Below are 24,442 nucleotides of genomic sequence, written 5' to 3' on the forward strand. Positions count from 1 at the left end.
GTAAACATTCAAGGAATGAGATATTGAGGACTATGGAACTATTTTTGCATAAGAAAAATTTAATAAAAACTTTGAAAAATGTTCAGTATCAGGATTTTAAAATGTAAATACACTACATATAACACACACACAATGCATTCTAATAATTAAAATAATGAAAGCTTCAAAGTACCACAAAATTTAATAGAAACAGAAAACTTTATTTTTAATAACATCCTTCAATCTGCCTACCAAGATCATAGTAGATAACCATTTAAGAATTCTTATTTTATCAAAATTAGAATTTTACATACAAAATCATCTAGATTTTTTTCAAAAACAATAAAAACTCTTATTTACTGAGGAAAAATATGAACTATTTTGATGAATGAAAAAAAATGAATGTGAACAGGACAGAATGGTTTTCTTTTTATTTGCTTGGTTGTCTCTCCTATTTTTATTCCTACAAATTAATAAAGTCAGAATGATTTTATTTGCTTCATTGTCTATGATCTAGTTTGACACAAATGTGGATTATTTTGGTATCTGCTGAGACATAATTGAGAAGGTACTTTAAGACTGAATAACACATTAGACTGGGTGTTCAGTATTTTGAAAACTGAATAAACAAAACTAACTGAAATTTGTGGTCACAGAGGATTTGTCATTTTTCTTCCTTTGCCCATATGAAAATACATTAATAGAAAATTACCAATGGAAAAACATTTTAAAATTTATGTTACATTCCTATCAACTTTAATAATAATGCTTAGTTAGCAATTATATCAATTTCTTTCACTAAGTATTAATACTTTGGAATTAGAAGTAGACTGATATTTGTATTGACATTTTGAAACATGTACCATATAAGAAATTACATAAAATAGTACTTTCTTGATACTTGAGATTTAACTTTCTATTCTATTCAAAATAAATTTCTTTTTGATATATAATAAATTGTTGCTTAAATCTCACTTGCTTGAAATTATTACTCCAAGGAACTATTTGTTACTTTTAACTACTAATAATCTTTAGAAAATAAGAATACCTATTTTCTTATAAGGATTTTCATTTTTGGAAAAAAATAAAGTTCTAATGACTTCAGTGCACTTATGGATCCTCTCATAACAAAGAATTAGATGCCAGAGTGAATACTGTTATTAAAAAAAAAGACATTTAGAAATGCAAACTGGGTTAAAGAAAAATACTTGTATTACATTTTGTTATTCCAATGTTGAAATGTGACTTATACCTCTTAAGAAGCAACTTTTTCTCTCACTTGTTAGCATCTTGTGTTAGAATAGACCACAGCAGTGCATGGGCCTCTTTGGTATTCTGCACCTTTAAAGATATCCCCAACCTAGGTCACTCTTGTGGGGGATATGGGAGGCCCTCTATCTGCCAGAAATAAGAGCAAGGGCCTAGTAATAAAAAAAAGTTTTTGTAAATTTCTGTATTTTAGGTTTGAAGCACTCTCTATTAATTTTAAAATCCATGATTTTTATTCTGACACCAAAGGGTTTTCTTTTCGTTAAAATAAAAGACCACATTTTAAGGTGCTGCCTAATATATATATATATATATATATAAATGTAAGAATGTCACTTGAAATCTAATAACACAATGCATGAGTCCTTTTCTAGATGAAAGATTTCAGAAAATTTATTCTTCATTCAGCATCTGAAAATAAAATAAACCTGAAATGGTAATTTTTAGAATTATAATGTGAAAAAGAAGTCTTCCATGGTTGAACCCAATTTACAAAAATTTCACATTTTTCTAAGATTTACACTGAACACAATGACACTCCTCTTTAAACTGAATTGTGTGTGTGTTGGGGGGGGTTATAGGGGGACTCGAGGGTTGTGAAGTGAATATTTTTTGGTAACCCCTCACTTTAAACTTCGGGAAAAATGTTTACTATATGACAAAAGTAAATCAAGATCATTACTCTTCTGTCACAGATGATTTCCTGGACTTGAGTACAAGGTCTTTAATAGATGAAGAAAGTTCTTGAAGCTCTTTGCGAGTAGTGTTGGTGATATCTTCTTGTTCTTTGTCTAATTCATCACTCAAGGGATCATCTCCCTGTCCAGTCTTCTTATTTTGACTAACTAAATGCTTTACAACTAAACCTTGATACTTTACCAAAAGAGTATGCTGATCCTGTGAAAAGAGAAAAGAGAAGAAAGATTAACAAATGTGATTTAATTTTCTATAGAACAAACCAGATTTGTTCAACCAATACACCATGAAGGTCTTCATCTTTACAAATCACTGGCTAAGTAAGTAGAAGGCTCAAACTAGTAAGGTCCTTGCTGGCAAGGAGTTGACAGGTTAGGGGTGATCACACATGAATACGCATCATTTTAATGTAAACTGACTCAGCTAAATTCTATTAACTAGAGATTAAGTCAAAGTGATATGGAAGTTCAAAGAAGCCAGATTCCTTTTAGTTGAGAAATCTCTCAGAAGAATTTGTGCAGGTTAAGACTTTTGGAACTGGTCCTTGAAGAACAGGTTAAATTTGCATAAGCTGAAATGGAAGACTTCTTTTTACCATAGATCTTATAGAATCCTCAAAAGATTCTTGAGCTATGCTGAGTTTTTAAAAATCAATCTTCTGATTCACTGTTCACATTCTTAGAACAGGAAGTCATATTAATATGTTTTTGTGTCTTATTGTTCATGATGATTTATACCTATCCATTCAAAATATTCAAAATCTAAAAGCTTTAAAAGTTTCAAGTGTGTGGAAAATGTAATACCTCTGGAATTTTACTATTAAGAAAAGCAATGATCTGTGGGACACATCTTCCAGGTGCATGGAGCATGCTGTGGGTCGAGAACTGAAACAGAAGGACTGCTGTGAGGTGCAGAATAAGAGCAGGGTCTTCTGTGACTTTTAGCTGTTCAGCCAGTGCTTGTCGATGCTGGAACAGTATCTGCCTAAACAAAAATAAAATCACAAAAACACATTCTCATGTTTTAACAAGCTCTTACCAATTTTAGTTCTTCCCTTCTGTATTCAGTTTTAGCTTCTCTAGTTTAATTATCTAGCTCCACAAACATCTTCAGGGACATTTTAAATATGAAATACAGACATGTAACCCAAAATGCTGTGGATAAACTAATATACTAGAACACGACATAGAAAACGATATAGTTGGGATCCTCAAAGTGTAATTTTTATTTTGAGTTGCTGCAGATCAAACAGAAGTGCACTGATACAGGTAAGATTTCCTGTAAAGAAGGTCTCAAAGCTGGTATAAAGTTCCCAGGCTTGGGATTAGGGAGCCTTGCTACCTTATTGATACTGGTCAGGGAGGGCCACCTATGTATTGAATATGCTCGACGGTATGTAGCCGTTTGGATATAAGCATTCTTTGTGCAAGGTTCAGAGAGTCAAATTCCAACTTCGGTTATGAAATATCACACATCTAAGAATTTATTAATAATACAGATTAATTCAATGTTACCTTTCCCTTTTTTTGTCTCCTCTTTTCACCATAATATCACAAGCTTCTGATGCAGAATCCAGACAAGAAAGAAACTCTTCTATGCTCTGAAACAGGTATTTAATACAGCGATTTACTTTTATTAACAGGTTGCCTAAAGAAATATAGTCAGTTAATGGTTTTGTAATTTTACATTCTAAATACAATTTTTTAAAAAGTCATTTTGTTATTGAACTTGAAATTATGATATAGGATAAAATGTTCCCAGCCTGTTCTCCCCCTTTACCTCTAGAAGAGATTGAGTTTATATTTATTCTGATAAAAATCTACTCAAAGATCACAAATTCTAGTCCCATTATCTAAACAGAATCAAACTTTACTTACCTTTTCATTCAGAGAGCTATGGAGTTTTGTGAGAGCTACTTTGGTTTCTTCTGATAATTTACTTAAAATTTTTTTCCTTACCTACAAAGGGAAAAAAGTTCTCTTGGGATTGTGACTTTGCCATGTGGTAGACAGAAGATCAAACAAAAGAAAACAGAGCATATCTGTTACTATAATAGAATGCGGAATGGAATTTATCCTTATTTGTGAATTTCAGCTTTCAAACTAGGGACAAAAATATGCTAAAAAACATTCTAAAATTGGAGAGCTAGCCAACAGCCAGTCAGCCAATCAAGCTAGGTATAGCCCTACTCCTCCCTTTTGGTCCAGAAGCGGAAGAGAAAGATGAGGAGGGCAGGGAGAGAGAGAGAAAAGCATTCATCTTTGGGGGGAAAAGAGAATTTGGGGTTAAGAGGCTACTCCCTCCATTTTCCATTGGGGTGGGGAGAATGTTCTTCCCTAATGCCAGATGAGGGGGTTCCCACTCCCAAGTCCCATTCCAGAATGCCTATAAACTACAGAACTTGCTCCATGGCTGGCTGGTTGTTATACTTTATGGTGGGTGGAATCTTTTCAGCATCCCTCTCCACATAAATGTATCTTGTGAAATACGATGGCTTTCTTGACTAGAGTCTGATGGCCCTATGAAGTGTGAAATTTCTGATGGAGACCTAGTGGAATGGGTTGACTGAAAGTTACAGTGAATCTTGGAAGACAAGGGAGACCTACTGACTCCCTGTCACATGCCACTCCAGTTCTGTAGCCCCCGAAGGGCATGGGACAGGACCCCATGTGTTTCCCACAGCAGAGGCAGGATATATGGAATTGTCCAGGCAGTTGGAGAGTCACTGCTCAGGCTGAAGGAGGGAAGGGGTACAGTACTTTGCTGGGGTAGGAGGGAGAAATAAATGTGTCTCTGCTTGGAGGTTTAGGGGAAGGTCCTTGCTAAAGGGGGAGTCACATGCTAAAAAACAGCCTCAAAACAACCTACACCACCGGTGGGGCAAGAGATACATAAGGCCACAGAATTGGACCCAGATGATAGCCAATGATATGCAGTCACTCTTATGAAACACTTGTGCCTCCTTCATTTTTCTTAAATCTCCAACTTTAAGTGGATCTATAGGGATAGAGAAGAGGAGGAGGAGGAGTCGTAGGGACAGATCACACCCTAGCTTCTCTAAGCAACTGGGAGCCACAGCACTACCTTACCTCTCAAAAGAGAGAGGAAGAAATGAATTTTGACTTTAGTTTGAGATTAGCATTTTAACAAAAAACTGCAATTCATCTAAATATTGAAATGAGATGGTGTCACTACTCAGAAATGACTGTGAAATTATGGAATCTGGCCAGAAACCAGTAAGCAATTGGCAACTTAGCCAGAAAAACGGATGCGACATTAACAAAAAGTAGGAAAAAAAATAAGTGTTGATTCCAAAGTAATTAAGCATTATTTTCAACAGACTGGTTATACCACCAATTTAAAATAAAAATCTTATTTTTTTCCCCTTAAAAACCCTTTCCTTTATTTTACTTTCCTTTAGACTATTTCTTACGTGAGAAAATAAAATATGCTTTTATTTCAAAACATAATGCATCAAGAATACAAGAAAATCACTATCATACTTCACTAGTAATGGCTGCAGGATCGTCTACTGCCATCATTAAATCCGAAGCCAAGAAGTTGAAAATGAGGTTAGTGATATCAGTACATACTGTCTTCAGCAAGTGCTTTATAAGAGCAGCTTGTGTATCATCTGGAAAATGAAGGTGCTTTATTAAAACGAATGTCCAGGAACAATTATGAAAGTCACTGAAACAATAATATTAAGTATACCTGTAAAGAACTTCACCCCTTTTTCAAATAGCCGAATATTATTGTATAGATTTGAAACCTCTTCTTGCAAGTCCTTGATGGTGCGCTTTCTACCAGTTCCAGAGGCAGAAGAAGATGAAGACATGAACACTGAACGTACCACCTCAAGATAAGTTTTATTAAGAGGTCTGTGCACAAGATAAATACATTTAGTTTATTAAAACGTACTGGGTTTATGCATATAAGAAATTTTCCTTCTATGGAAGTAAGCCTTAAGAAAATACCTCTAGATTTTCTAAACAAGTAAGATTAATTTGGAATATAGTTCACAAGAATTTGTCCTCTAATCCTAAGACTTAAATAACTTAAATGCATTATTTTTCTCAGTTTTAAAGTACTCAAAATTACTGCACCAAAGACAGCAAGAATAGCAGTAACAAAAGCTTTAATTCAAATTCAGTCCAAAGTAGTTTATAAAAGTTAATTTGGAGAATAGGACATAAATCTGTTCCCCACACACAGGAATAATAAATTCTCAATTACTAAAATTCTAAAAGAGATAATATATTCTAAACTTTTTTTTTAAAAAACTTTTTATGCTCAACAACTTCAGAATAGATTATTTTAAGTAATGGCAAATGGTTAGTAGTAACTATCTTTTTACATACGAAAAATATGATTATGTACTGTATTCATGCATCAAAAATATTCAGTGAAAAGGAAAACAAAACGACAAAAGCTGTATTTCTGAATTCAAAGTTAGATGCACTGGGCTCCTGGATTCCATTTATCAATGCTTACACACTGGAACTAACTTGAGGGGAAACTCATGTTAGCTAGTAATGGTCAAGTTATACACAATTTCTTTTACTTCTGTATAAAAATAAATTTAGCTTGGCTCAATTATAAGCTAGTGCTGTCTAATTTGTTCTCTGAACATAGTTTGTTACTTTATTTCTCCCTAAAAGTGTACCGTGTACTCTCTGTCAAGTCTAGATAGATAAAGGTCTTTTCTTTTAGTTGTTACTTTTCATGGTATGTCAGAGAGCAGCCAGCAAGTTGGTGTTTTTCTCCCAACTAGGACTGAAACATCAATGACCGAGCCTCCACACTCTTGCCTTTTATTTCCCACACTACCTCACCCAAAGCACTTACATGTTTGTTAAACTGAACAGCCCCTATAGGCAAACAAAATCTGGAACTTGGTGGCTGGATTAAATTCTAAGCTTTGAGAAGTAAAGGCCTAAAATCTATATTTTCCATGATGTTGGGTCAAAATTTTATTTAATAACTCACTGAATTTCTATCATAAAACAGAAAAAAAATATGTTTTTATACTTACTTTATTAAATACTCAGCAAGTTCAGAAATAAATTCCTCAGGGGCATCTTGTATGTGTTTTCTCAAAACATCTTCAATTTCATCCTGGAACATAAAAATGATCTCTGGCTTCTTCTTTCCTATGGTAGAAATGCGCAATAGGAAAAAGAACAAAACATAAAGCAACCTAAAAGCAAACAAGGCTCATTAACATATTTACTAAGATGGTAATTCATTCACGGCCTACCATAAAGACTCCTACATTACCAGTGACAACAGTACCCAATGAAAACAATTTTAAAAATAGTGGCATGATCTCAGGGTCCTGGGATCGAGCCCCGCATCGGGCTCTCTGCTCTGCGGGGAGCCTGCTTCCTCCTCTCTGCCTACTTGTGATCTCTGTCTGTCAAATATACAAATAAAATCTTTAAAGAAAAATAGTGGCATTTCCTATGAGTAATAATTTTCTAACTTTAAAAAAGTTTTTTTTTCTAACTTTATTTAATGACTGTTTTAATGTCAATCAAAAAATAATAAAGATGATTTTCCCCGATCTAACTTGGATGATGCAAATCATGGCAAATCAAAACAATCAACTAGATGGAAAAAAATCTTTAAAGAAAAAGATAATTTCTCTTTGTTGAACAATGTATACCGAGCAGAATATCCTTCTTTATAAAAATGAATAGTTACTAAAAATCAAATCATCCTTACAATTTGTAGAAGATCTTCAGGAAAAGTCTTTATAATCATATGAACTCAACTCCAATAAAATTAAGCTAAAAATTGTCCTTTGGGAAAGGCAAAGATGAAGAAAAATCATAGTTTTACACTCATCATTTATTTTTCTTCTTACAAAAATAATTCTTTGTATTTTTGTACACCACGCCTGGATGGCTCAGTGGATTAAAGCCTCTGCCTTCAGCTCAGGTCATAATCCCAGGGTCCTGGGATCCAGCCCTGCATCAGGCTCTCCGCTCAGCAGGGAGCCTGCTTTCCTTCCTCTCTCTCTGCCTGCTTCTCTGCCTACTGTGATCTCTGTCAAATAAATAAATAAAATCTTAAAAAAAAATAATTCTATGCCAGGGAAAATTTGTATGCAGCTACTATAATGGAAATAATTGTTAAGTGTGGAACGGTCATGCCTTCTCATGACTTAGATAAGCATGGGTTGCAAAGAAAGCTAACAATATTTCTAATATTAATGTTGTAAAAATATAAAAGTGATTATTTCCAGCTAAGTTTGGTTATTGTAAAAACTTAGACATAAAAATAAAAAATAGTAAAATAAATAAAATAAAAACTAGCTCAAAAATCACTCTTCGCTATGTGTCAAGATCTAATTAAGTTGCCATCACAGCTTTAGAACAGATGGACATGTTCGAACAGATCCACTATCCTTTCTTTTTGAGATCTGCTATCCTCCATTCCTGATCTTTCACATCATATAGTTTCTGCTTTCTCTGTTTGTTTCCTGAATGCATTTTATAAGTTATTAAATTATTTTTCTATCTAGTAATCTTTCACACTGAGTTGGTGCTGTATTTTAGCTGAGAACCTAATTATATCCCCCATTTCAGAGATTTTAACACAACCCCCTTTCAAAGGCACTGAAATTATATCTTTTTAGGTAGAATGGTTTTACTACCTTTATAGCCCCTCTCCATAATTTGTGCATAAAAGGAGTATCACATGCCTCATTTAACAATTACTTACGGCTACAGATATTAGAGAAGTATTTTATGAAATGCCCCTTTTCTCCCACCCCTTGTCCATCCGAGGAATAGAAAAATTCATTTATCAATGAAATATTAAAACCCACAGAGGACAGTCTTAATACTATTTAAAATAAGAACAGGGCTAGTATGAAGAAGGTTTTCATTAATATTGTTTTATACATGTTGAGAACAGTAGCTATTTTTACCTATCTTAGAATATTTTAAAGATAGCTCTTAAGCAACGATGCTATCATGAGTAGTAGCATATTAATTGCTGAAGCCATGTCACCTGATACCTATACCTTCCAGCGCTAGCCCATACATAACAAGCTCTGTAGAAGAGGTAAAATAAGAAATTTCAAATTATCATCATTTCAAGTTTTTTTCTCTCTTCAGTTTTGTTAAGTAAATTTATTTAAAACACAAACATAAAAGAATCATAGTTTTACTTAGAAAAACTAACATATCCCATGCTAACTTAACTGTGCCAAATGCTAACAAGTCTCCAAAAAGGAAGATGGATATACTTAATTCTCCTGTTAGAAGCAATCAACCAATTAGCATAAAATCAATGTTTCCTACTTGAATATGCAGAAATCCATTTTTTAATAAAATATTGTAATTTGTTTTGTAGGGCAGTGGGAAAGCATAAAAATGGCTGTGTAAGGTCTTCTCATCAAACAATGGGAAAACTTATGATTATTCTGTGATTTTTAAAAAATATCTGTGAAAACATTAAGAGCTCTTACTGTTGCTTATAAATGTACAGGGAAATGAAAAAGAAAACCAATACTTATAATTTAGTATACTGTAATTTAGCTTATCAGAAACACTGGGCAACAATGTTGTGAAACGTCTCTGAGAATTCCTTTAATATGAAGTTTTCTGCCAACTTCACATCCTCTAAGACATTTTCATCCTTTGTGTCACTGTCACAACCACTTCCCCCGTTTACATCAGCAAGTGCGCCTTTGCCGAGCTCCTGTGGCTGCGTACCTAGTCTCCTGAACAGTGGCAATGCCAACATTCCCCCAGTCAGCTAGTTCTTCTTGAACACCATTTATTCATGCTTCATATTTTATTTCCTGTGTTATCACTTTTCATTCCTTGGCTGCATTTTCATCTTTGTTGGCCAATTCCCTTTTGATTATCCATTTTGCAAAATGTCATATGGATTCATCACTGGGAGACAAGGAGGCAACATAACTACATGGTTTGTTGTCTGTGCATAAAGTGAAGAAGAGACGCACAGTGATCAGACTTTGAAATAAGTGATGTGACTGTCATAGCTCATGACGCACATGTATTATTTATGTGCTGATCAATGGACTGAGGAGCCAGCAGCTATGTCTGTACTTTATGCGATTACTCACTGTTAATTACACCCTGGTAACTAAAATATGAACCGTGTTGCTGTGGCGTGGGGGTCAGCAACTAAGCTGTGGTAACTGAAATTCGTGTCCCCTCACTGGGCAAAGCAAGGTCTTCTTGCATTAGCATATACATCTAATAATATACATCTGAAGAAAACTGTTTACAAAATCACACACATACAAAAGAGGAGTAAAATAAAGCTACATACCAGTGTGAGATGACTCATCATCACTATCCTCTTCTTTCCTTCCTTTCTTCTTGACTTTTTTGATTTTGTACTCTCTGGCATTGCTGCCACCACCTCCTCTCACACTTCCGCTGCCCTCTGGTGGAAAACGGTATTAGTGAGTAGAAAATGATGACACTACGTTGTCATATTAAACTTTACAGCAGAACAGTAAAAGCCAAATAATTGAACTTTTAGCTGCTATTTAAGGTGGGAGGTATTTTTTTTTTTTAATTATAATGGAAGTTTTGTAATTTGGTCAATAAAAAAATCAATAAAATGTGAAATCTCTTGAATTTGAGTAACTCACTTGGCTTACCAGCTCTAAAGGCAATCTTTTCCAGTCTCTTCTTCCTTCTCTAAAGATACTCTTTTCTATAGTTTTGTCTGACTTTTCCTTGGCCAAACCCATTCCTTTACTGGTTCTTCTCCCTTCCCCAAAAGAAATGAGCCCTCCTTTGCCATCTTTGTTACTACAGCTTCATTAAAATCCCATTACAGTACTTCACAAGTTTAATTACCCTCAGTTTTGTCTTTCTGGTTGAAAGATTATTATTCTTGTTTACAGGAGACATCCCAAGTCTCCCACCGCCCAATGAGATAATGAATTTTTGAGAACAGGGAGCATGTCTCACTAATGTTTGTATCCTTGGGGTTAAAGCAATGCTTGACACATTAAAAGGTGCTCGATAAGTGCTTACCACAAATATTAAATTAGATGAGTAGAGAAATACAGTTATCAATCACCTATTGGCTAAAGACTAAAAAAATACACATTATGAGACAAACTAAAACACTGTATATAAAGATAATGTTATTGAGGTATTTCTCTGCTATTACATATTTACATTTAAAGTATCTATTCAACAAAATAGAATACTTATCTAGAAATGCCATTGAAACATGAAAAATAATAATACACTTCTTCATAAAAGACTCATTTTTCGATAAAGTAAAATGACATATAACTACAGATCTTTTTCTAAATTCTAAGTACAATTCCTTTAAATTTTATCATGTCCTATAATTTTAAGTTCTATTAATTTATTTTCCCTTGCTTTTATCATAGAAAAATACAATTTTCAAAAGCAGACCTATGGCAATAAATTTCTTATAGGGAAGACATTTATATTTGACATTATTCCATGCACTACACCTAAACTATTACAATATGATAGTACTATAATTGAGATGATGACCAGATGACTCTGAATTTTTAGAAGGAAATAAAACAGACTAGCTATTTTGACATAAGTGCAACCAACTGATTAAGGTGAATTTATAAGAATAACTTCAAATCATATGATAAAATATGCATGGCTGTGAACAGTACTATGATTTATTGGAGTAGTCTTCCCAGAAAAATAGAGAGAAATTTCAAAGTATCAAAATCGAAAGACTTTGTAGAAAAATGTGTTTGAAGAGGAAAGAAGCAATCTCAGAGATAGGAGTGAATTTCCACAACAAATAAAAATGAAGTTTTGGAGGTGCCTGGGTCGCTCAGTGGGTTAAACCTCTGCCTTCAGTTCAGGTCATAATCTCGGGGTCCTGGGATAGAGCCCCACATCAGGCTCTCTGCTCAGCAGGGAATGTGCTTCCTTTTTTCTCTCTGCCTGCCTCTCTGCCTACTTGTGATCTCTCTCTCTGTCAAACAAATAAATAAAATCTTAAAAAAAATGAAGTTTTTATAACACATATCCAGTACAGCCGTATTAATGAAACATGTCGAATATCTAGTTTCTTTAACCCTGATAGAGCACTAATAAAACTGTTCCTACTATAGAAAGAATGGAAAACAAAAATAATTTCCAAGTGCAAGTTACTAGTATACCAGTGTTACCTCAAATAATTTCCAGTGACTCTTAATTACCAAAAAGGAAAGAAATGAGATGTCCTTGGGAATTTCACTAATTTAATAAATATTTACAGAACACCTAAAATACACCAACAGGTTCTCTAAGAACTAGGAAACAATAAACAAGATGTACAAGGTTTCCCAACAATAAAACACAAAACAGTGATAAAAGCAATGCAAAAAGACTGGAAGATAATATATGGAGAATGATTGTGTCTACAATTCCAGGTGGTGAGAGAGGCCTCTATGAGGAATTGACATTTAAAGGTGAGCTCTGAATGACAAGAAATCTGTTACCTGAAGTTTAAGAGAGAACATTCAGGTAGAGGGAATAGCTAGTGCAAAGGCTTTCAGGTAACCACAAACTTGCCAAATATGGGGGCGGGGGGAAGGCTACTGGTCTGGAACATAGAGAGTGAGGGGGAAAACAATGGGACATGGGCTGGGTCATGAAATTAACTTAGTTCTCACAAAAAAATAAAAAAAATAAGTAATCACTAATATTTCCATTATCATAATCAAAACTTAATTCACTAGCAAAATATTTGGCTAATATTAGCAATTAAAAATAAATCAACCAAATAAAAGGGTGTAATAAATGTAGAGTTCACTGCAATAAATAAACGAAACTCATCTTTGACTCTTCTTGGTTAATAATAATAATATAATAATAATAATAATAATAATAATTACCTGTTGCTTTTCTCCTTCGTTCATCTTTTTTATCCTTTTTACTTGTATTAATGCTTTCTAAAATGGAGACCTGTTTCAGGTCTTCTTCAGTGATTAAATGAACAGGATTATTTTTCATTTCCTGAAATAAAACATGTTTTTCTTGGTAAGCAAAAATATATGACATTACTGAAAACATAAAATAGTTAGTTACATATTCAATTATTATTATTCATCCTAATTATTCTTATTTGAGCTCACTGCTAAGAAGAACTATAGAGCCTGGTCCAACAGTTGCCACTCTGACACTATTTCTCCTTGCCGAAGATCAGTCTCTTCCCTTGCTCTTGACTTTTTCAATCTGTGATCAAAAAATAAAAAATCCTATCTGGTCCCTGAAAAACTGATCATACAACAGATGCAATCCTCTTCAGCTGATTTGGGTTCTTTACCACTGCTTACTGGGTGACCTTGCTTTTTCTCTCTTTGAGGCTCCCAAGTCCAGTGCCACTTGGGTACCTGATTACAAAATCTCTATCCTCCAACCTAACAGAACAAGCAAGTGGGATGAGTTGTACACTTAATCATATAATCTGTTTTTTCCTCCAGACTCATTCCTGATCTCTGCTTTTTTAAAAAAATTTATGTTAAGACTAATGAACTATTTCCATGTTCAGAAACTGTTTTTTCAGAATGGGACAGGGTTCTAAATCTGCAATGACAAAAGTACATTTTCATGTTAAAAATGGTATTCCCCACCACAATGAGATATCACCTCACACCAGTCAGAATAGCTAAAAGTAACAAGTCAGGAAATGACAGATGCTGGTGAGGATGTGGAGAAAAGGGAACCCTCCTACACTGTTGGTGGGAATGCAAGCTGTGCAGCCATTCTGGAAAACAGCATGGAGGTTCCTCAAAATGTTGAAAACAGAACTACCCTATGACCCAGCAATTGCACTATTGGGTATTTACCCTAAAGATACAAATGTAGTGATCCGAAGGGGCACGTGCACCCAAATGTTTATAGCAGCAATGTCTACAATAGCCAAACTATGGAAAGAACCTAGATGTCCATCACCAGATGAATGGATAAAGAAGAGGTGGTATATATACACAATGGAATACTATGCAGCCATCAAAAGAAATGAAATCTTGCCATTTGCAACTACATGGATGGAACTAGAGGGTATCATGCTTAGTGAAATAAGTTAATCGGAGAAAGACAACTATCATATGATCTCCCTGATATGAGGAAGTAGTGATGCAACATGGGGGGGTTAAAGGGGTAGGAGAAGAATAAATGAAACAAGATGGGATTGGGAGGGAGACAAACCGTAAGTGACTCTTAATCTCATAAAACAACTGAGAGTTGCTGGGGGGAGGGGGATTGAGAGAGGGGGGTGGGGTTATGGACATTGGGGAGGGTATGTGCTATGGTGAGTGCTGTGAAGTGTGTAAACCTGGCAATTCACAGACCTGTACCGCTGGGGATAAAAATACATTATATGTTTATTAAAAATAAATTTAAACATTAATTAATTAATTAATTATTTTAAAAAATGGTATTTCCCTTTTGGTTTCCTAAAGAAAAATGTTTAGAGTGTTGACAGTTCAAACAGCAGAATCACCTTTTTTTCTTCCTCAAAGTTATTTTTGCAGTTGGAAGGAGGAGCACAAAGAATGAAAACTGATGACGTTTTTATCTTAGTGCAAATAAAAATAATGTAGCCATTTAGTGACTTGGGAGATAATATGTGCTAGACTTTTGGTATACATCTCTTCTTTATTTAAATTAAATTTATCTTTAGAAAGGAGAAAAGAGGCATCATCATCCTTCCTTTGAAGATGTGGAAACTGGAGGTCTATTTGTCTAAAGTTGAACAGTAAACAAGGTGAGAATGGAACTCAGGTGTATTGGTAACAATCTTATGTACTTTTACTCTGCTGCTTTGTAGGCAAGACAGAAAATTATCTCTCCTTTTTAAACTGTTAAAGAGCTTAAAAGGAACAGAGATGAATACAAATTATTTACATACTTAATAAGCTCTCATGGACTTAGTAACAGTCTATGATAAATAAGCTTGTTCTGCCTCTCATGAGCAGGCTTTATAAGTAGATGGAGCTGCTAACTAGAAACATGAATTGAATAGTCATTAAAGCAGACCTGACTGGACCTCTGCTTCTAGAAACTATAGCACTTGCTCTCAGGAACTAATCAATTTTTGATAGTATCAACAATTTCTTTCCTCAGTAAGTCATCCCATTTGTGCATCCTAAATAGGTAAAATTAATAAGGCTCTACCTGATTTAGTAAATAAACAGTATAGTGATTGATAGCTATACTGTATACTTGTACATATAATCCACAGATATAATTTTTGTGGATTTCAATGTTAGACCAATACCCTTAGGTAACTTAACTGTGAAATGTATAATTTCATTTATATGATTTCAATTTATAAAATTATTATACATTATAAAATTATAAATGTAATAATCATAATTATAAAATTTATAAATTTTATAAAAATATAAAATTATATAATCAGCTCCTTAAGTTCTAACTTGTATGTCCTGATGGGAGTGAAGAAGAGGAAAAACAAATCGAGAAGAAATAAAAAGGAACGATGCATTAAAAGGAAATGATGCATGAAACACAGTGTTCACTTTTCGGGTGTATGCTGCTTACTCCATTTTTCAAAAAATGTCAGATGATTCTAATGTGAAAATCCTATTAAGATTAGTAGAAGAAAGGAAATCTGGCTTACCTTTTCAGCTTTCTGGTGCATCAGTTCACCGAAGAGTTCTGTGCAGTTATTTATGAATTTCTCACTGACTACAACAGTGTCACTGAAAACTACAGCTGAAGCCTGCTTGCTGAATGCTCTCATGACCTGCTGAAGCAACATGGCAGCATCTTCAACTGATAAAGAACTGGGTAACAGAGGCTAGAAGCAGAAACAAAGTGAAAACAAGCATAAATACAATAACATACAGATAAACCATTTGTTACATATATGCCCTCCCTAGGTGATCTCATTAAGTCTAAGAGCCTTCAGAACCATCTCTATGCGGATACCTTCCAAATTGTATTTCTGCTTTCATTATCACTCTGAACTCTGGAGTCATATGCCCTCTGTCTCCCTAACATCTCTGCTCTTGTGCCTAATAGGCATCTCAAATTCCACATGTATGGAACGACACTGATTGCAGCCGCCTACCCACCAACACCTACTTCCCACCCACCTTTCTCCATTGTTCCCCCATCTCAATTAATGGTACTGTTCTCCATGCAGTTAGCAGGCCCCAAATCTATATGTCACACTCAGTTCCTCTCATACATCCATAAACAATCCATCATCAAGTCCTGACAAATTTACCTACAAAATAGATTTCTTAGCTCCTTGGACTATCTGAAATTACTGTTTTCATTAACTATCTACACCTAGGAAACTTGTGTGGGCACCACATTCCTAGCAAGTAAAATGGTTCCTCGCACACAGATGGTACTTAAAATTTGTTAAATGAATGAATGGAACACCAAAATCTGGAATCTCTGGAAACTTGTGTATCCAAAAAGTAATTTTTTACTTTATAAAGACAATCTGGGGGGTGCCTGGGTGGCTCAGTGTGTTAAGCACTGCCTTCGGCTCGGGTCATGATCTCAGGGTCCTGGGATCAAGTCCCACGTCCGGCTCTCTGCTCAGCAGGGAGCCTGCTTCTCTTCCTCTCTCTCTGCCTGCCTCTCTGCCTACTTGTGATCTCTCTCTGTCAAATAAATAAATAAAATCTTAAAAATATATATATATATTTAAGACAATCTGGGCCTTGCCTAGTAATAATGGGATGGCCTCTTGTTTCTTTCTCTTCACCTGTACTTTTCACTTTGGCATAATAAAGGCAGGTCAATACTGAACACTGAAGTAAAACACCAACAGGACTAAAGCAGGTCATGTTAGTACACGAGCAGAGATTAATGAATGGATAAAGGATACACAAACACTATACAGTGGCTAATACCAATAAACTTGTAAATACTTGGATAAGATTGTGAGAAATCTCATCAGTATCAATGGCAAGACTGTTATGAGTATTATATTGTTTGCTTACTTGTTTTGAGATTTATGGAATTCTGGATGTTGACTATCTCTATCTAAAAGGTCATTCTACCTCAAAAGCTAAAAGTCTTTAAGCATAATTAAGATTGTTTTTGCCATAACGATGTCTGCTACAATTTGGCTACAAAGCCAAGACTATCTTAATGTATCCTAACTATTAAAATGACCACATACTGGTGAGTATCAGTTCTCATTGGTTTAAAGAAAAATTAACAAGAAGAAGATAAAACATACTGCAATATCGACCCATGTTCCAGAGCTGATGGCTTCCTCTACTGATGCTTCCACCTGATCCACAAGTCCTTGACCAACACAAGCTGCTTTCAAAAACAAAAGTTGTGTCGTCTTATATCTTTTCTTTATGTAGCTCACAGCATCTGGGATTCCAAGTCTGGACAAAGCATCAAATTCTAGAAATACATCACAAATAGAATTGGAATAGAAATTGTCAATTATTCCCATCTTTTAGAAATCCTAGAAAAAATAAGTTCTACCAATATCTATTCTTTGTGAATGCACTTCCAAATTTTTATTACTAAACATAGCTGTAGAAAAATTAGTTCAAATACTTCTTCCATCCCAGCTATGTCACACCCTCTCCAATTGAGGGGTCAAAGGGAAACATGAAAACTACAGACCAAAAAACTACAGAAATGGGGGTGAAGGAGAATGTAATAATTTACAGAAACAAAAAGTAGAATTTATTTTGCTTATTACAGTTAACTAAAGGTATCAGATAACGTAAGACAAAGTAATTCCCTAGTTTAATTTAAACTAGACTTAGCATATAAACAAAAGTAAAAAAAAAAAAAAAGAAAAAGACTTAAATTTAGAGCCATTAAGGTTACTGGAGGTATCTATTGTACTCTCTGCCCCCAAATAATCTATTTAAGAAAATGGATTATAACAAAGTTCTAATCCAAGTCCATGGTTGAAGAAACTGAAAGGGCATAACGGAAAGTGAAGAAAACATTAAGTGAAACCCAGTATTCTAGTATAGATTTAAATTGTTTGAACCATTAGTATCTTACAGGTTTATTACTGAGAAAGCAACTGATTTCTTACATGATTTGACTTGGGTTATGAAACTGATCAAACTAAGTGAGCTACATGTACATATATAATGTATATGACTATTATATATAATATACATATACTAATTGTTTTAATGATTAAGTTCAGTCAATCTACTTTACCCAAATGACAGAACCTCAGAAAAAGGAGTGAGAATAGCTTTAGTGTTTCTGAAGAAGTGAGTGACTAATAAAAATGCACACTGTAAAGATGATAGCCAATAAAGTATTTCTAAGATTCTGTATCTGAGTAATTGGGCAACTTCATAAAATATAAGATATAATAAATAAGATTATTTTTTGTGACTTAAAATATACTTGAAGTTGTAATAGTATCACATCACTGGAACACTGGTAACAAACAGTTCCAGTTTTGGCCTTCCCATATTAAAACTGTTCAGTAACTATGAAATTAAACTCAGTTCCAAAACCAACAAAAATCTGCAATTTGGCTATTTTTACATTTACAGAGAACCATTATAATCTTTTGTCAATCGTAGAGCATGTGTGTACTCCCAGGACTAATAAAATACTTTCTAAGAACGTGTGCAATAGAAGAAAGAAATTTTAGTTTCAAAGACAAGAAGAAATAGTTACCTAGATAGCCATTCTGTCTGAGAAAGGAATCCACCCAAGTACTTTGTGTTCTGGAGTAAATGTCAGGGACAAACACCGCCTTATCCTGTCTCCCACCAACCACAGTGCCTCGTAAACGTCCACTATTAACAAGTTCCTCAAGCACAGCTTAAAACAAAACCAAATACAAATAAATTAGAGCAGGTATAAATGTCAAAGAGTAAAATACTATTTCACAATTTAGTTATTCTCCTTTAAAAAAGCAATTTTAAAGTTTAATTGCATAAATGAAGACATTATATTCTAGACAAAACTTTCCTGCCATTTATGAGAATATTCAGGTCACAAATTTAGGAAATTCTGGCGACTAGCTAAAAGTAATGAACTTGTAACACAAACTGGTTAATATTAACATTGAATTTTTTTTTTAAAGATATTATTTATTTATTTGACAGACAGAGATCACAAGTAGGCAAAGAGGCAGGCAGAGAGAGAGGGAGGGGAAGCAGGCTTCCTGCTGAGCAGAGAGCACGATGTGGGGCTCGATGTGGGGCTCGATCCCAGGACCCTGAGATCGTGAGCTGAGCGGAAGGCAGAGGCTTAACCCACTGAGCCACCCAGGTGCCCCTAACATTGAATTTTTTAGTTAAGAGCAATTTGGGGGGAAAAATGCCATTATTTATATGTTTGAAAGTGGATGACTAAACACTTTGAGAATAGATAATATGCAATCACTAAATTTTTCCAAATTCAGTTTCTCCTATTTAGAACATTTAAGACACCTGGATCACATTAGAATCAACTGTGTGAAATAAAGTCATGAAAATCTTTAAATTTTTTAAAAGATTTAATTAATTAATTAATTTGACAGAGACACAGTGAGAGACGGAACAAAAGCAGAGGGAGAGGGAGAAGCAGGCTTCCCACCAAGCAGGGAACCCGATGTGGGGCTCGATCCCAGGACTGTGGGATCATGACCCAAGCCGGAGGCAGATGCTCAACTACTAAGCCACCCAGGCACCCCAAGCCATGAAAATTTTTATGTTATTATATTTCTACCTTTTTTTTAATGTCATTACATTTGTACCATTTAAATTGCAACACATGTAAGAGAAGTATAATGCTTAGGTTAAGAGGATGGATCTAGATTTAGACTCCCTTTAAGTCCAAATCTCAACTCTGTCACCTACTCCCTGACAAAAACTGGGCAAGTCATTTTACTTATGCTTCCATTTTTCTCAGCTATGAAATAGAGATAATAGCAAGTGTCTCCAATAATTGTCGTATTCAAGTAAAGTGCTTGGAATAGTAGCTGGTGTATGATGAGCACACAGTAAATTTTAACTAAATATCATCATCACCACCACACATCATCATCATTAATCACCCTCATCATCGTCAAAAGGCTAATGCCAGTTGATACCATTAATATAAAATACACGCTTTTTTATTTAAACCATAACATTTAACTAAACATTTCATTGTTTAAATACCAAAATACCCTGAAAAAGACAAAAGCAGATAGGAAGGAGTTATTTCTAAGCAAATTAGAAAGCACAGTCAATACATGACTGGCAAAGAAATGTTCATGAAAATCAGCCTTTACCAGAAATAAAAATTAGCTTATATGAATTACAAGATTTTGGTGCTGAGTAAGTTAGGATAACATTAGAAAAGTCTTTTTCAACAGACTGCAACAAATAAATTTCATGACTGTACAGCACAAATCCATGCTAAATTAAAAGTTATCAATTATTACTTGAAAAACTACATGAAATCCCACCAATCGCCAATTTGTAGATTCCAATATATGTCACTTTTTTTTTTTTAAAGATTTTATTTATTTATTTGACAGACAAAGATCACAAGCAGGCAGAGAGGCAGGCAGAGAGAGGAAGGGAAGCAGACTCCCTGCTGAGCAGAGAGCCTGATGCAGGGCTCGATCCCATGACCCGGGATCATGACCTGAGCTGAAGGCAGAGGCTTTAACCAACCCACTGAGCCACCCAGACGCCCCATACGTCACATTTTTAATTTTAAATTTATTAAACAAAAAACTTAACTCCATATTCTGAAAAGTACAGGAAATTAAAATTAACTTTTGGTTTTAAACATGAATTTCTTTTCTATCCTTCATTTTAATTCTTCTATTTGCACAGGTATCTGAGCCAAAAGATTAAGTCATTGTTTTTAAAAGTTGTTCCACCAAGACTTTTAAAAAAGCCCTCAAAACCTGGTAACAGCTTCACAAACACACACATAATATAGGTAATGAATCAAGACTATTCTGGAGATATTACAATGTTGTTTAAATGCTAAGAACATATTTTTACTGGTATCCTCTTTGTAAAATGTTTTTATTTCTTAAAATATTTTATTTACTTATTAATTAAGTAAGCTCTATGCCCAATGTGGGGCTTGAACTCATGACCCTGAAATCAAGAGTCGCATACTCCACTGACTGAGCCAGCCTAGCACCTCTGTAAAAATTTTTTAAACAAACACTATTTACTTTCATGTTAGAAAATGTAGCAAGAATCTGTAAGAAACAAAGTGAAAATTATTCTTAATCCTACAATTTTAAATATCTCTCTATAAATATATATGCATAGCAGTATTTTACACACACACACACACACACACACACATACACACAGAGTTTGTTTTTCATTCTATTCCTTTGGGGTAGCCAACACTAAATGTTTGGTGGATATAACAAATATATACATGAAAATTGGTATAGAGAAGCTTTTCAATGAGAAATATTTCAGTTATGTAAGTTTTAAGGTTAAAATAAGTCAAAACGTGAAAAATTAGTTAAGTTTCACTTTAATAGTCTATTTAGCAGCTAATTAAGTGACATATAATTTAAAGCAAACTCACAGTAAAGCAGCTGCTCTTGAAATCCATATTTTGAAATGAGAGAATTTAATGCTGTAGGCCTTTATGGAAAGAAAGAAAAAGCCCTTAGTCATTCTAGAGTTACACATGTTTATGAATTATAAAAATAACTAAAATAGCTAGTTTATGAAAAACACCAATTAATTTAAAAGAAAAATGAAGGCAAAAAATAACACCAGATTTTACAACATTAATCAGAATTACACTACTGAAATTCCAGGGGAATTGATTTGTATTCACAGTCCAAGATCAATTCACTTTCTCACCAAATTCCCTCCTCAGATTTAGTGGTATCTGATCAGCTTTTATTTTATGTTTTTCTTTATTCTAGTCTTTCTCTCTGGGAGGCTCTTTCTCTACCTAGGAATAGCCAGGTGAATGTTATCTGATCCTGTTTTTGAAGAAAAGTGAAATTATATATGTAGTGAAAGGAATCTGGAATGATATTCTCCCAGATTAGGTGGATGACTGGAAGGGAGCCACTGAAAATGCTCCTTTTTGTTTATCACTATTTTCTGTAATGACTGCTTTAAAAAAACAAAACAAAGCAAAACAAAAATCCCGGCTTTAATGAGGCATAATTTACATACAATTCAAGCATCTTAATAAATTTATGAAGTTGAGGAACCATCACTATAGCTCTCAAGTCTAGAATATTTCCATCACCCAAATAATTCCTGCACAGATGTTTGTAGTTAATTCTCCTTCTACCCCTAGTCCTAGAGAACCACTGATCTGCTTTCTGCCACTACATACTTGCCCTTCTAGAAATTTAATAGAAATGGAATCAATGTATGGTCTCTTATGTCTGATTTTTTTCACTTAGCATCATTTTGAGGTTCATGCATGATGAAGCCTGAATTAGTATTCACTCCTTTTTATTGCTGAATGACATTCCCTGTATGGAGATACCACGTTTTGTTTATTCATCCATCAGATGATGGACATTTGGATTGTTTCCAGTTTGGGGCTATTATGAATAATGCTGCTACAAACATTTTTTTTCATGCCTTTGTGTGGACATATCTCTTCATTTTGGGGGGTAGATCCCTGAGAATGCTTTTCTTTTATAATTATCTTTTTTAAAAAAATATTTTATTTATTTATTTGACAGAGATCACAAGTAGGCAGAGAGGCAGGCAGAGAGAGAGGAGGAAGCAGGCTCCCTGCTGAGCAGGGGGCCCAATGCAGGCCTTGATCCCAGGACCCTGAGATCATGACCTGAGCCAAAGGCAGAGGCTTAACCCACTGAGCCACCCAGGCACCCTATATGTAGATTTTTAAAATACACATATAGTACAGCACTGAAAATGTATTTTCTTTTTCTTATGACATTCTTGGTTTTTTTTTTTTTGGAAGATTTTATTTATTTGAGAGACAGAGTGAATGAGCACAAGTTGGGGGGATGGGCAGAGGGAAAGGGAGAAGCAGACTCCCTGCTGAGGAGGGAGCCCGATGACATGGGACTAGACCCCAAGACCCCAGGATCATGACCCAAGCAGATGCTTAACTGACTGAGCCACCCAGGTACCCCGTCTTTCTTATATTCTTATTATTTTCTTTTCTCTAGCTTACTTTATTGTAAGAATAAGGTATATAATTCATATAACATACAAAAGATGCATTATTCAACTATTTGTCACTGGTAAGACTTCTGGTAAACAGGAGGCTATTAGCAGTTAAGTTTTGGGGGAGTCAAAAGTTATTCTCAGATTTTCAACTGCAGTGTGGGGGTTGGTGACCCTAACCTCTGTGTTGTTCAAGGGCCAAGTGTATATTAAGGATAATGGGAAGTAGGTTTCTCAGGGCCAGAGAAGGGAGCTGCAAATATGGAAAAGGAGAAAACTAGGACAAAACTAGGTGCTTGGAAGGGAACTGGAAATATCAGTGTGAACTCATGGTTTTCGATAAAAAATACAAAAATATAGGTAAATAGAGGGGTGTATACTAACGTGTCTGTGTATCCCCTAACTTTTCTGCTGAGGGGGCTTGGGAGCGTTGAAAACCAAATAGCAATAACCAATTTAAGCGTCCAGATCTTGGTTTCTAAATAGTATGCTCAACTAAGAACCAGGCAGGGTTCCTTAAGGAAATGGCTGATTCTAGGTTTGGGGCAATAAAATTATGAGCTGAGCTTATAGCTTCTTGTTTTACCAGAAAGAAGAGATGTGTTCCAAGAATGATGGGGTAGTATTAAAAGGACACAGAAGTCAGCATGAAGGGTGGGCCAATAGCTAAATCAGAGCCAATTTAAAAGTATCTAAATAATGGCAATAATAGATTTTAATCCAATGGATAAAACAGGGAGCCATGAGTCCATACTGATTTAAACAAATGAATAAACTGAAAGTCTGATTAAAAAAAAAAACCAAAAAACAGCGTAACTTATAAGATCTCAAACTGCCCTCCCCACAAATACTTAATTATAAAGAAAATACAAGTAGCTTTATGGCAAGTCTAACAGATATCTCCTTACTAAGAAGTTATACTGCATACCATCAGTAACTAGAAAAATCTAAACTGTCTACTCCCTGCTAGGATTCAATAACAAGAACACAGAATCACTTTGGTTACATTCCTGTCAAAGATGCATTACCTGAACATCAGCATGAAAAAAATAGCAGACAAGCGAAATTGAGCATTTTATAAAATCACTGGCCTATGGTATTAACAAAAGTGTCAAGGTTATGAAAGTAAAAAAAAAGACCACATTTAAGTGTTCCAGACTGAAGATGCCTAAGGAGACATGACAATTAAATGCAATATATGATTATGAACTGGGTCCTTTTACAGTAGAAGACATTATTGGAAAACTGGTAAAATGTGAATGAGCTCTGAGGACTAGATGGCAGGAATGTATCAATGTCAATATTCTGATGTTTGTATTGTAGTTATGTGGTTATATAGGACAATGCCCTTGTCTGTAGGACACAGACTAATGTATCTGTGATGGGATACTATGTTAGGAA

At 34.6% G+C, this 24,442-nt stretch overlaps 1 protein-coding gene across 1 annotated transcript in view; it reads right to left on the reverse strand.

Annotated features, from left to right (window-relative positions):
• Positions 1-179: 179 nt before the first annotated feature.
• UFL1 (UFM1 specific ligase 1) overlaps positions 180-24,442 on the reverse strand; it is a 32,347-nt gene continuing 8,084 nt past the window's right edge. Inside the window, exons 7-19 of the mRNA XM_059177051.1 lie at positions 21,456-21,514; positions 18,594-18,740; positions 17,158-17,333; positions 15,574-15,753; positions 12,824-12,944; positions 10,258-10,374; positions 6,980-7,097; positions 5,659-5,825; positions 5,448-5,578; positions 3,822-3,902; positions 3,459-3,544; positions 2,748-2,928; positions 180-2,145 (exon numbers count right to left, since the gene is read on the reverse strand). Coding sequence (XP_059033034.1) covers positions 1,927-2,145; positions 2,748-2,928; positions 3,459-3,544; positions 3,822-3,902; positions 5,448-5,578; positions 5,659-5,825; positions 6,980-7,097; positions 10,258-10,374; positions 12,824-12,944; positions 15,574-15,753; positions 17,158-17,333; positions 18,594-18,740; positions 21,456-21,514 — 1,783 coding nt within the window. The 3' untranslated portion in view covers positions 180-1,926. The remainder of the gene's footprint in view (positions 2,146-2,747; positions 2,929-3,458; positions 3,545-3,821; positions 3,903-5,447; positions 5,579-5,658; positions 5,826-6,979; positions 7,098-10,257; positions 10,375-12,823; positions 12,945-15,573; positions 15,754-17,157; positions 17,334-18,593; positions 18,741-21,455; positions 21,515-24,442) is intronic.

Source organism: Mustela lutreola, chromosome 6 (genome assembly GCF_030435805.1).
Source record: "Mustela lutreola isolate mMusLut2 chromosome 6, mMusLut2.pri, whole genome shotgun sequence".
NCBI classification, from domain to species: Eukaryota; Metazoa; Chordata; class Mammalia; order Carnivora; family Mustelidae; genus Mustela; species Mustela lutreola.